Raw genomic sequence first — 12737 nt, forward strand, 5'->3', positions numbered from 1 at the left:
GGTCACACAGCAGTTAGCAGCAAGGCCAGGACCTGGAGCCTGGGCTTCCCATCTAGGGCTTTCTTTTTTTTTTTTTTTTTTTTTTGAGACAGAGTTTTGCTCTTGTTGCCCAGGCTACAGTGCAATGGCACCATCTCGGCTCACTGCAACTCCGCCTCGTGGGTTCAAGCAATTCTCCTGCCTCAGCCTCCTGAGCAGCTGGGCTTACAGGCCACCATACCCAGCTAATTTTGTATTTTTAGTAGAGACAGGGTTTCTCCATGTTGGTCAGGGTGATCTCAAACTCCCAACCTCAGGTTGAGACCCGCCCGCCTCGGGCTCCCAAAGTGCTGGGATTACAGGCGTGAGCCACCGCGCCCAGCCATCCAGGGCTTTCAACACAACCTTGTGGAACTCAAATGAAGCCTGAGGGTCTTGTTTAGGGAATTTCACTGATGGCCAAGGCAACAGGATGTACCATGGCAGCAAGCCCATGGCCCCTTGCCTGCTGTGCGCCAGGTGCGTGCTGTGTCCTCGGGGGCTATGCCAAGGAACAAGAGGAGAGCGGATATTAAATAGCATCCGACCAACATCAAAACCTTTTTGTAAGGATGCAGGGAATGAGCGAGTGCTATGCAAATATAAAGTGTAACGTGGAAGCGGGGAGGCCACGAGGGAAGGAGGTCTGCTGTCCGCCCCCAGTATCCCGTCCCTAAGCCAAGGGGGCTACGGCACCACTTCCCAGGCTTTCCCATCCTACCCTCTGTGCCGCTCACTGAGCCTGTGTAGGCACGCGCGCGTGTGCACGGCCTGCATGTGCACGTGTGATGAGCAGGAGCCGCTGACAAGTGCCCCAGGTGTATTTTGGGGGCCATTAAAGCTCCGTGTTTAATGGCTGGAGCCACAGTGGTCACGGCTGTCACCAAGGATTTCACGGGCTCCTTTACATCTTTAGCTTCCTTCTTCCTAGACGACTTTATCATCCCCAGCGCCCCCAGCCCCTAGGCAGTGATGGGGAGAGGAGGTGGGGCCAGAGCGCTGAGCTCCCGCACGTTTGGGTTCACAAGCTCTGGTAGAGGGTCAGGCGCGCAGAATAAGCCCAGGTGCAGACTGAGGGCAGGGTGGGGCCTCGGGCAGGGTCCAAGGTCAGAAACCCTTCTCTGAAACCACTCCACAGAGCCAACGAGCTGGAGGCCGGTGGGCCAAGAGGCTGGTTCCAAAGTGTGGATGGCAATCCAGGACCAGCAGGAGGTGGCATCTGAAAGCCAGGAGGTCATGAGTGGGGAAGGCCAGGAACTTTAGGGGCCAGCAGAGGGACTTGGAAGTGGAGTGGGGAGAACCAGAGAGGAGAGGGCTGTGAATCCTGGCTGCATTCCCTAGGAAGCCGCTCAAATCTGGGGCCTGGAGGAGTTGCTGGTGAGGGCTGGTCTCAGGCTAAAATCTGAACAGAGCTGGCATCCCCAGAACCTGCGAACAGTCCCCAGGAAGCCAAGATATCCAGGGTGGGATGTGGGGGTTGGGTGCTGGCTAAGTCGGGATCCTTGAACTCAGCCACAGCAGCCACTTGCCTGCCTTTGAGCGCATCCCTCACCCACTCACTCCTTCATTAAGGGGTGATCATGAGGCACTCCCACTTCGGTGGGTGAGATGAACAATCACATTTTCCACACTGAGGTCAGTGCCAGGATGGAATTAGGCAGTGTGGGCAAAACGCCTGGCACAGCCCACTCCCCCTGAGAGTCTTATTGCAGTGAGCCGTTATGATGATGGGATGACCAAGGGGTGAGGGCCAGGGGGTCTGGGGGGGCACCCATCCAGACTTCAGGGGTTCAGTTCAGGGAAGGCTTCAAGGAGGAGGTGATGTCCAAGCTGAGATCTGCAAAAGACGTAGAAATTAGGCCCTGTGGGAAGTGGTGGGGTGAGGGGAGGGTGCCAGGCAGAAGGAGTAGCCCACGCCAAGCCCAGAGCAGAGAAGAGAGGACAGGAGTCCAAGATGCTGCGAGGAGTGAAGCAGAGGCCAGACCACCCAGGGCTTCGTTTCTCAGACCACAGAGCCAGGGCTTCCTCCTAAGGCAGTGGGATCGCTGCAGGTGATGCCAAGGGAAATGTCTTGCTTTGGGAAGATGGCCCTGGCTGTGGTTGGAGGCAAAGTTGGAGGTGGGGCACCTGGAGGCAGGAAGACCCCCCGTACAGAGGCAGTGACCAGGAGAGAGGGAAGTGATGGAGTTAACGAGGGGACAGATTCAACAGATGGGCTCAAGCTAGAACAAGGTTGGTCCCTGGGCAATTTCTGGGGTTTATTGGGAGGAGGCATCAGAGAGGCTGGGCCCCTGCCCGTGAGGCCACAGGGGTGGCAGGCTGATCCTAGGTGTGGGGCCAGACTGTCTCCACCTCAGCAGCAGTCCCTCCACAGCCCGAGGCGGGGGCCTGTCACCAGCAGCCCCAGGAAACATCCCCATGGAGATATGTCTGATGGACCTGCCACCACAGTGCCATCCCACCCGGCTGGCCGCCTTACCAGGTAATCTGTTTTCACCAGAAACGTCCTTCAGCCTCGCCCCAACTCCCAGCTCAGAGCCAGGGAGGGTGGGACGTGCTGGACTGAGAAGCTGCCTTTCTTCCCAGAACAAATGACCTTGGGCTAGGGCCGGCAACAGCTAGGCTGGGATCCAGACAGCCTGGGTCCCCAGAGCAGCCCTGGGTGCTGCAGTGGGGACGGAAATGGGCTCTCACTCCCTCTTGCACTCACATCCGAGGGAGTAACCCTGCATTTAGGACAAATCCAAATGAAACTAGACTCCCAAGAACTGCTCCTAGGTGGCCCCTGAATCACATGGGTCTCCAGTGTCCAAGCGACCCTCTGTCTCCCTCCCAACAAACCTGCCCCAGGGAGTTCTCTGGCCAACGGGACATATGTGGGCTGGAGAGTTCACATCTTAGTTCGGCTGCTTCCTGGCTGGGTGACCTTGGACAGGTTGCTCCCCTGCTCTGAGACTCTGGGGAGCCTAATGATGTGATGGCCCAGCAGCCTTGGTGAGAGGTGAGTCGGGGAGGGGAATTGCAAAGCACCCAGCTCATGTTGGGTACTGCATAGATCACAGCCCCTTCCGGCTGCTGCTTTCCACCCGCCCTGCTGGGGATCAGCACACAGACTCCCCTTCCCTCCTCCCCACAAGGCTGACAGGTGAACAAACCCACAGCCTAGCTCCTTCTCCATGGTCTGCTTGCTCCATGGTGAGATGGCACAGAGCGCCGGATAAGGAGCCAGGAGATTGGGTTCTGGTCCCAGATTTGCTGTTGGCTGTGCAACCTGGGAGACATCACCGTCCCTCTCTGGACCTGGCAATCACTCCCTTTGTCCTTCCATACACACCACGCCCACACCACTGTTCAGCTCTCCCTCCTTTGGAGCCTACAGTAGCTTGTTCATTGCCAGGAAATGGTCTACATTAGTCTGTCTGAACCATCAGACTAGGAGTGTCCGCAGGGCAGGTGATGTGTCACCAGTACCTAGCACCCAGCACAGGTCCCCCACGCTGTCAGGCCTCAGAAAATGTGGGTGGATGGAATGGGATGGAGGTGGGACAAGGGTCTTCTTTGCCCATGTGACAGATGAGCACATGGGCCCAGGAGGCAGAGGAGGGGGACTTCCGAACGCAGAGCACTGGCAGTGGGCTGGCGTTCCCTCCGTTCATTTGCAGCACTGGGGACTGAGGCCCAGATGTCCAGCAACCGAGATGGCCTAACACAGGGGCCAGAGCATCCCTTGTGTGGTACTGGCTGTGGTGACGACAATGGTGGCAGTGGCTGGGAAGGCGGCCGCCGTGGTGTGGGTGACTCTGGTGCTGGCCATGACCCTGGCTCTGGCTCCTGAAATCAGACCTTCGCTGCAGTGATGGAGGCATTGCCCCTCCCATCACGCCCTCTGCCTCAGCAGCTTGAATGAAAATCAGACACAGATCTTTAGAGCTGCTCAGCATCTCAATACATTCGGTATTGGATATTACCAAGTCACTCTCCTTAAACCATTCCCCTGCTCGAGAGAGGTGCCCTCACCACCACCCACCCACTCACACCCACGCAACTGCCGCCCCCACACACAAGTCACTGTCACCCAGGCACTGGCTTGCTCTGTTTCTCTCGCTCATCTCTCTCATACACACACACACACACACACACACACACACACACACACGCTGTCTACCCCTCCTTGTTCTGTCTGTCTCTCTAGAAAACGGTGGCATGCACGGAGTTCCTCCCATATGTGAGAATGCCAATGCACTGTCCCCCCAACAAGGCAGAGTGGTGATACGGTTGTGTTTGAATATCAGGCACATTTAAGCTCTTCTCTCTGATACTGAGCTGAGGCTTTCTCCCTCCTGCTCCCTGGGGACGGCCTTGGGGCTGGGCAGGGAGAGGCGGGCAAAGGGCCTGTGAAGCCCGAGGACCTACTCTGTGCCAGGCATCCTTTTAATCTTCACAACCCTGAAGGACAGGGGGTGGTGGCCCCATTTTACAGATCCGGACTGAGGCTCAGAGAGGTAGAGTGAGCTCCCAAAGCCACACAGCACACAGGCAGGATCAGGCCTGGGGTTTTTATTAAACCATGTCTACTCCAGAGCTCTTTGCTGCCTCCCAACAGTCTAGAGACTTTCCTCAGCCGCTTCCTGGGAGCCCTGTCACCCTGGCTGTCCCCAGGGAGGGCCTCTGCACCGCCCTGTGCTCATGCTTAGAAGTCAAGCCCAGCTTTGACCCGTGGACTTGGCAGAACCTCCCTGCTCCACTGAGATTTTGGCCTCTCCTCGGGGCCGTGAGCTCCTTGACCTTCCCCGTAGAAGTCTGAGGGGCCAGGGAAGGGTCAACCAACCCACCTGGTAACCCCCAAATCAATAACCCAGCACCCACGTGGCGCCAGCTCCATTCTCACTGCCCACCTGGCCCCTTGCCCGGGACTTCTCCAAGTTCGGAGTCCTCACCCTGCTGCCTGGCCCCAGCTGTCTCATGACTATGTGCTTGGGCTTCGGGACCAAACAGATCTGAGTGTGAATCCTGACTCTGCCACTTAATAGCTGTGGCATCTTGGACACATCACATTCCCCCCTTCCGCCTGATCCCCATTTACATAGAGACAATGTCGATAATAATAGAACTCGCTTCAAATGATTGTTATTAAGATTAATAAGAATAGTGACTCTTCTGTCAGATTATCCTAGATGCAGAGAGCCCTAGGAGGCCCTGCCCCACGCTGAGCAGCACCCCAGAGGGGTAACGTGATTTGCCTAAAGTCACACAGGCAGGCAGTGGCAAAGACCATCCAGCCTCAGTTCCAGGACTGGGCCAGGCCTCAAGGAGGAGCCAGGGCCTCCCTTGTGGAGGGCAACCTGCCGGCCGGGCACTGACATGCTGGTGTCCAGTGAGAGCAGAAGGGGCCCCTGCTCCCCAGGAGGGTGGTGAGAATCAAGGAACCACCGAGGAATCCAGGTAGGATTCCAGCCCCAGACAAGAGTGCCGCTGAGACGGAAAAGGCTCTGGGACAGAGCTGACTTGGGCCGGGGGGTGGAGGGGGGGCAGGGGCGGGTGGATAGGTGGTTTTCCTGAGGACCGGCGGCCTGAGCCAAGCTGAAGGAGGAGCGAGGGGTGGTGGGGAGGAGAGGCTGAAGGAGGGAGCAGCAGAGACAAAGGCCGTGTGTGAGGAGGGGCACAGTGCCTTCCAGAAAGCTTGGGGAGGGGGAGGCAGGGACTGGAGAGGTGGTAGGGGCCAGACCCCAGACCCCGCCCCTCCCTCCCTGCACGTGCAGGTGTGATGAAGATTTGGGTCTTTATCCAGAGAGAAGGATGGAAAGCTCTGGAAAAGCTCTAATCAGGTCAGAGGAGGGGAGGGCAGGGGCAGGGCTGACCATGACCTTGTGGACTGAATGGCTTCCTGGCTGCAGTGTGGCGAGCAGCTGGAAGGGGCCAGAGGGTGTGCACAGAGGCCAGGGATGCGGCCACCAGGGATTTGGCCACTGTAGCTGTCCCCGTGAGAGGTGAGGGGGCTCAGAGCAGGCTGATGGCAGTGGAGATGGAGATCAGGCTGGAAGCATGGACACACTCCAGACATGTCCAGGTGATATCAGCAACAGGACTTGGGCTATCCTGGCCACGTGGCTGGTGGAGAAGGAGGCACAGGGACAAAGCGCAGTTTCCTGACTTGTACAACTGGGCAGCCCGTGGAGCTGGGAGAAGCCCAGGGCGTCATCTAGGGTAGGGGCAGGTGGTGTTTGAAGGGCTGTGGAGGTGACAATGGGCTGAGCAGGGACAGTGACAGAGGTGATCTTGGGCTATGCAGGGACTGGGAGATGAGCAGAGTGGAGGGAAGACTGGAAGAGAAGGAAATGGGGAGGCCGTGAGAACAGCAGTTTGCTGGAAGAGGAGGAGAGAGGGAGAAGCAGGGGAGCGAGGGAGGCTTTCGTTCTGGTTTGTTAGGACAGGACAGACTTGAACGTGAAGGATGGAGCAGCCCAGGCCTCTGAGGCCCCTCCCCATCCAGTCATCTTTCCACTCCACTCTGCCGCTTGCTTAGTGGTTCCAAACTGTGGACGTGATTGATTATGTGTAAACAGCAGGAAGCAATTAGTCTGTGCATGCCTGGCCATTAATAAGCCTCTTATGTATTTAGAACAACACCTCCCTTACCCTTCAACCCGAGAACAAATGTCTGGAGAACCACCAGGAATAAGCAGACGAGACCTCTGGGCAGCCACACTATCGGCCCTAAACTCACACTCTACCCATAAGGCAGTCGCTCACTTACAGCCCGTTGACTCTTACTCTACAAACAATTTTAACAAGCATTCCTTTTTATTTTCAAAGTCCACAAGAGATTAGAAACCACAATTCAGGAGGCAGTTAGAAACTGTCAGAGGCAGGAGACTTGCAGCAGACAGAAGAGGCAGCTGACAGCCTGAGGGAGAAGGAAGAGATAGAAACGCATTCAAGCCTGGGCGTTTCATGGCAGGACGAATAAGTCTACCCAGCCCCTTGGCCCCGAAGACACCTCTGTCTCATACTCCACAAGCAGGGGCTTGGACGAACTCATCTCTAGGTCTTTTTCCACATCAAGATTCAGTGATTCTTGGTTCATAGTGATGACTCTCAACTACTAAGAATAGGCTAAATTACATTCAGTACTTGACGCTTAAAAAGGACACTTTTGGGCCAGGCGCGGTGGCTCACGCCTGTAATCCCAGCACTTTGGAAAGCCAAGGCAGGCGGATCACTTGAAGTCAGGAGTTCGAGACCAGCCTGGCCAACATGGTGAAGCCCCATCTCTACCAAAAATATAAAAAAATTAGCCGGGTATGGTGGCACGCACCTATAATCCCAACTACTTGGGAGGCTGAGGCAGGATAATTGTTTAAACCCGGGAGGTAGAGGTTGCAGTGAGCCCAGATTGTGCCACTGCACTTCAGCATGGGCGACAAGAGCAAAACTCTGTCTCCAAAAAAAAAAAAAAAAAAAAAAAAAGGACTTTTTTTGAGATAATATTTTAAATTGTACATTTTAAGTTTTGGTGCCTTACAGTTTCTGAAGCATTCCCTTATGTGGAAGAGGGTTTTGTGATTGCCTGTTTAATTATCCTGTTAGACAGAAATGCTGTGAGAACAAGGCCTGTGTCTGTGTGGCTCGCTGTCCTCTTCTAGCACCTGGCACGGTGCCACACGGGGTTCCCAGTGCACATTTGTTGAATGAGTGAATTCAGTAATAAATTAATATTACATACCAGGCACCATTCAATCAACAAATGTATTCTTACATCTAATTTCACCCATTTCTTTTTACTTTTTTTTTTTTCTTTTTGAGATGGAGTCTCACTCTTATCACCTAGGCTGGAGTGCAGTGGCATGATTTCGGCTCACTGCAACCTCCGCCTCTTGGGTTCAAGTGATTCTCCTGTCTCAGTCTCCAGAGTAGCTGGGATTACAGATGCCCATTACCATGCCAAGCTAATTTTTTTTTAGTAGAGATAGGGGTTTCACCATGTTGGCCAGGCTGGTCTTGAACTCTGGACCCCAGGTGATCTGCCTGCTTCGGCCTCCCAAAGTGCTGGGATTACAGGTGTGAACCACCGTGCCCGGCCTTCTTTTTACTTTTTAATGTGATGCTAAACACATTTTAAATTACATATGTGGCACACTACTGTCTTTCTATCAGACGGGGCAGTCTTAGACCCTTCTGCTGTGACTCTAGAGGCAAAGTACAAAGTTTAAACACATTCCCCATGGTCTGCGTGAAACTCTCCCACGCAACATAAGCTACTTCCTCACTTGTTTCTGGCTGGGAACACTTCAAGGGCAAGGTCAGATCTTAATTCCAGGGAACCGCAGCAGCAGCCCGGTGGAGTGCCAGCACCAAGCTCCATTCCCCTTGCAACTCCGGAAAACACCTGGAGAAGGCACCTTACAGGTGGAAAAACAGAGGCCTTAAGCAGGAAAGCAACATGAGCCTCGTGTTAGGAATAGGGCTCTTCCAAGATCTCCAGTGACTCCACCTTCCAGCCAGAGGAAAGGAAGAGATTTAGACGCAAGTGTCCGGAATGCCCTGTCCCCTTTGACACCCCTCACAGAGTGAACCAAGCCTGCTCTGGGGTGTGGGGTGGGGGTTCTGAGACAGCTTGGGTGGGCAACAAGAGATCCAGGCCGGGGACAGGGTGGCTCAAGGATGGGCGAAGATTTAACCACTCACCCCTGCCCCGTCCTGACCCCTCCCACTCCTACACATCTGTCTTCTGCCAGAACATCTTTTCTATCTGGGCCTAAAATGGTACCCGGCCTAGTTGGACCGCAGAGCGCAGAGCCGCTGGGCTTCAGTCTCCTCCTCTAGCACATAACGGTGCCTTCCAATCTTAGATCTCGTTATAGGTTTCCAAGCACGTTTGCATCTGTGAACTCACTTACGCTTCACAGCAACCCTGTGAGTTGTTGGCATTATCCTCATTTTGTAACTGGAGAAACTGAGGCTCAGAAAGGTGAAGCGAGGAGAGATACATCTGGGAGGGTCCGCACATAGGCGATGTCTTGTCTGATGTTCCTTGATTACTCTTCCCCCTCCCAGGAGAAGACATGGGTCAGGGAGGAGTCTGAAAGTGGGGAAGGACTGACTCAGAGGCCGCCCTGCTCTGCCAAGCCCAGCTCTGCCTGCCGCTGCCCCTAGCTTACCTGTTTTGTAGAACAAGGTCCCGATGCGCTGATGGGAGAGGGAGAGCACTGTTCAGATTCACCTGTAGGGTTCAGGCCAAGCCCACTTGGCAGGTACAGCTAGCACACCTGACCAGCTATCCACCTGTCCTGTAACTCTAGCCATGCTCACCTGGCATACTTGGCCTGCGGAATGTGGCCCTCTTGGATGGCTGCTCATTCAGTCATTCGGCAAACGTTCCTGGAGCATCTACAGTGCACCAGGAGGACCCAGCGGGACCCAGCCAGGACCCTGCCATGGACTCTGCCCTCAAGCAGTTCAGAATCCAGTTGGCGAGAAGAGATAAAAGAAGCCACAAGCATCAGGGATTCTGCCCACGCACCTCACAGGGCTCCCTGTCCGTCAGTCCTCTCAAATCTCATTGCGCTTCTCTTTAAAATGGGTGAAATCTCTGCATTGCGGGGATTCAATGAGAAAAGACGTGCCAAGTCCAGCCTGGATGGTGTTCGCAGTGCTGTGGTGGAGCTGGGGAAGATTTGCCCCAGCAGGGAACCTGTCCCAGTCCCCCTCTGAGGCTTTCCTCACAGCCCTGTACTGCTTGACCCTTCAGGGAGGATGGAAGGTTAAGTCAACAGATGCAAGGTCAACTGTCTTCCTATGGAACTGTGTTCCTATGGAACTGTCATGTCCCCAAGAGCCCGGTGAGACCACCTGCCCCTCTAGGAGTTTCTTCCTTCCCATTGGCAGATGGGCAAGTTGCCCCTTTGAAACCCAGAACAGCAAAGGGGAGGGGTGGGAGGGAGAGACCCGGGGGAAAGGGCACACCTGGGCTGGGGCATCCTGGGAGTTTCACAGGGGGCAGGGAGACAGCTGAAAGCATGTTGCTCTTAGCATTCCACGGAACATTGGCAAAATGAATTCCTTATTTTGCTAAAGAGCTCTGGAATGTAGAGCAGACTCCTGACTCAGAACCATCCCTCATGCCCACCAAGTCCGTCAAGGACTCTCCAGGTCCAGAAAACCTGGCTCTCTTCAGTTTCCTCACCTACAAAATGGGCAAAACCCAGATTTGGTTGGCTCCACATACACTTGGGGATGCAGAACCCCAACCCCCAGCAAAGCCTGTCTCCACCAACAGATCTTTCTGCGAGCCTGGGATGGAGTAGGGAATGCCCAGGACTGCTTGTGACTGTGTTCTGCATACTGTCTGCATTTCTTTTTTCTTTTTCTTTTCTTTTTCAAGATGGGGTCTTGCTGTGTCTTCCCGGCGGGAATACAATGGCACAATCACAGCTCACTAATGGCTCGCTGCAGCCTCAGCCTCCCAAGCAATCCTCCTGCTTCAGCCTCCTGAGTAGCTGGGGCCACAGGTGTGCACCACCACACCCAGCTAATTTTTAAAACTTTTTTGTTGAGATGAGGTCTTGCCATGTTGCTCAGATTGGTCTCAAATTCCTAGGCTCAAGTGATCCTCCTGCCTCTGCCTCCCAAAGTGCTGGGATTACAGGCGTGAGCCACCACGCCTTGCCTTGTCTGCATTTTTCTGCCTCTCCTCTGCCCACTTCTCTGACACTCCAGGAGTGACTTTCCAGCCATGGATTCTTCTATCTGATGAGCCTTGAATCACAGCCCAGAGGTCTGTGGGCTATAGCCACTCCACTCACAGGTCTGCCCACACTGTGGTGTTATTAAAATGTTTACATTAGCTGCCAAACTTAAAAATCAAGAGGTATCACATAAAAGTTCCAGATAGACAACTTGTTCTTGAAAATGCAGAAAACGGCACACGTTGCCACCAGCAGTGTTGGCTGGATCTGGGTACACTCTCCTAGCAGGCTCCGTGAGGGTGCCTGCCTTTCTCACGTAGGCGTTTGAGTTTGCCACTCTGGGTCTAGTCCAATCTGCTTTGTACTCACCTGCCCTCTTATAGCATATCTGAACAATTTCAGCTAGTATCTGCTTAAATGCCTCTGGTCACAGGAGGCTCACTACATTAGCGAGGCAGTCCACCTGAGCTGCGAGGAAGGGGCTTCTATGGAACTGTCTTCCCCCTTTCTGTAAGGAAAAAAAAGACACAGAGGAAAGAAATGGGTGTTGGAGCCAAGCAGCTGGATCTGAGTACCTCTCTGGCATTCAACCAGCTGTGTGATCTAAGGCAAATGATGGCCTTTCTGAGCTTTTGTTTCCTTAGGTGTGCCACCCCTGCAGGGCTGTGTGAGGCTTAAACTGGATCGAGTTTATAAAGCCCCTAGAGCAGGGTCTGACTCAGGGTACATGTTCCCCAAATGGCCTTTCTCATCCTAGGTAACTTCCAGCCATGGCTCCAACTCCCCACGGTGACCACGGGAGCTGGGAGCGAAGGAAGAGGGGGCTGGACAATGGTCTGTGCCAGACGGCAGTAGGAAGAGATCAGGCACTTGCTCCCGTGGGCATCCACCCTCTTAGCAGGCTACAGGTACCTTGCATGCTTCCCGGACTTCTTGGCCCACCAGGTGTGTGAGGGACTTGAGGGTGGCGGAGCAGGCCCCAGGATGCAGCCCTAAATCCCTGTCCTCCCGTCACAGCCCCAAACCATCCCTGGATGAGACCCCTAGTCCTGGGGGATGGAACTGGAGACAGGGAAGATCAGGGGAGGGAAAAGCAGGGAATGATAGTCCACCTCACTGGAGAACAGCTGTAATGACTGGCCACCTGGCTGTGGGCCCAGCTGTCTGCCAGGAGTTCCACCTGGGTCCTTTCACTTCTTACAACCACCCTAGGATATCGATACTGGTATTCTTGTTTTACAGACATGAAAGTTTAGACTCAGAGAGGTTAAGAAACCTGCCTAAGGCCACACAGCAGGACACTTGTCTTCCTGGTCCCTGAGCCTGCCCTCCTGACCACTGCAATCTAAGACCTCCCTAAAACCCCATGGTCCCTAAATGCCAAGTCGTTGGGGTGGGGAAAGGGAAAGCCTTGGTTTTGGTGTTTTTTTGGTTTTTCACCTCAAAGTGCCTCTGAGCCCGTCTCTGAGCCTCTGCCCATGAACTAGGGTGCATCCATCGGAGTGTGTCACCACACGAGGTACTCGGTGTTTGGGGTCATGCGTGCAGGAGCGAGCGTGGGGTGGATGTGCGGCCCGCGCCTGTGTCCACAGAGGGAATCCGTGGGTGGGTCTGGTCCTGGTGTCGCCAGGACGTCCCGATGGTGTCTTCGCGCACTGGGGCCCTGAGTCCACGTGCGCAGCGCGGGGCGCGCCCCCGAAGGTGCCTGCCGCCGGGGGAGGGTGGGCGTGCGCACGTGCGGCGGCGGTGGCCGCGGGCCGGGTGGCCGCGGTGCGGGCTCCGTGTCCCCCACCCCCCCGCCTCGGTGCTGATTGGCTCGGCGCCGTGACGGGCCGGCCCCCGCCCGGGGCGGCGGCGGCGGCGGGCGCGGGTGCCCGCGTGTGCGCTGGGAGCCGCGTGTGCGCCGGGGTGTGCGCCCGGCCGGGTGTGCGGAGAGCGAGGGAGCGCGCTCCCTCCCGACGCGCGGGCCGCCGCGGCCGAGCCCGAGGGTGCGCGGCGCCCCCGCCCGCCCGGCCCGGCCATGACCACCGACCA

The 12737-nt window shown here is 55.5% G+C and overlaps 1 protein-coding gene across 1 annotated transcript in view; it reads left to right on the top strand.

The window, feature by feature from the left end:
* Positions 1 to 451: 451 nt before the first annotated feature.
* Positions 452 to 12737, top strand: part of EPHA8 (EPH receptor A8) — a 49898-nt gene continuing 37612 nt past the window's right edge. Inside the window, exons 1-4 of the mRNA XM_025384836.1 lie at positions 452 to 498; positions 682 to 827; positions 2393 to 2500; positions 12334 to 12627. Of these exons, the coding sequence (XP_025240621.1) occupies positions 452 to 498; positions 682 to 827; positions 2393 to 2500; positions 12334 to 12627 (595 nt within the window). The remainder of the gene's footprint in view (positions 499 to 681; positions 828 to 2392; positions 2501 to 12333; positions 12628 to 12737) is intronic.

Source organism: Theropithecus gelada, chromosome 1 (genome assembly GCF_003255815.1).
Source record: "Theropithecus gelada isolate Dixy chromosome 1, Tgel_1.0, whole genome shotgun sequence".
Taxonomy (NCBI): domain Eukaryota; kingdom Metazoa; phylum Chordata; class Mammalia; order Primates; family Cercopithecidae; genus Theropithecus; species Theropithecus gelada.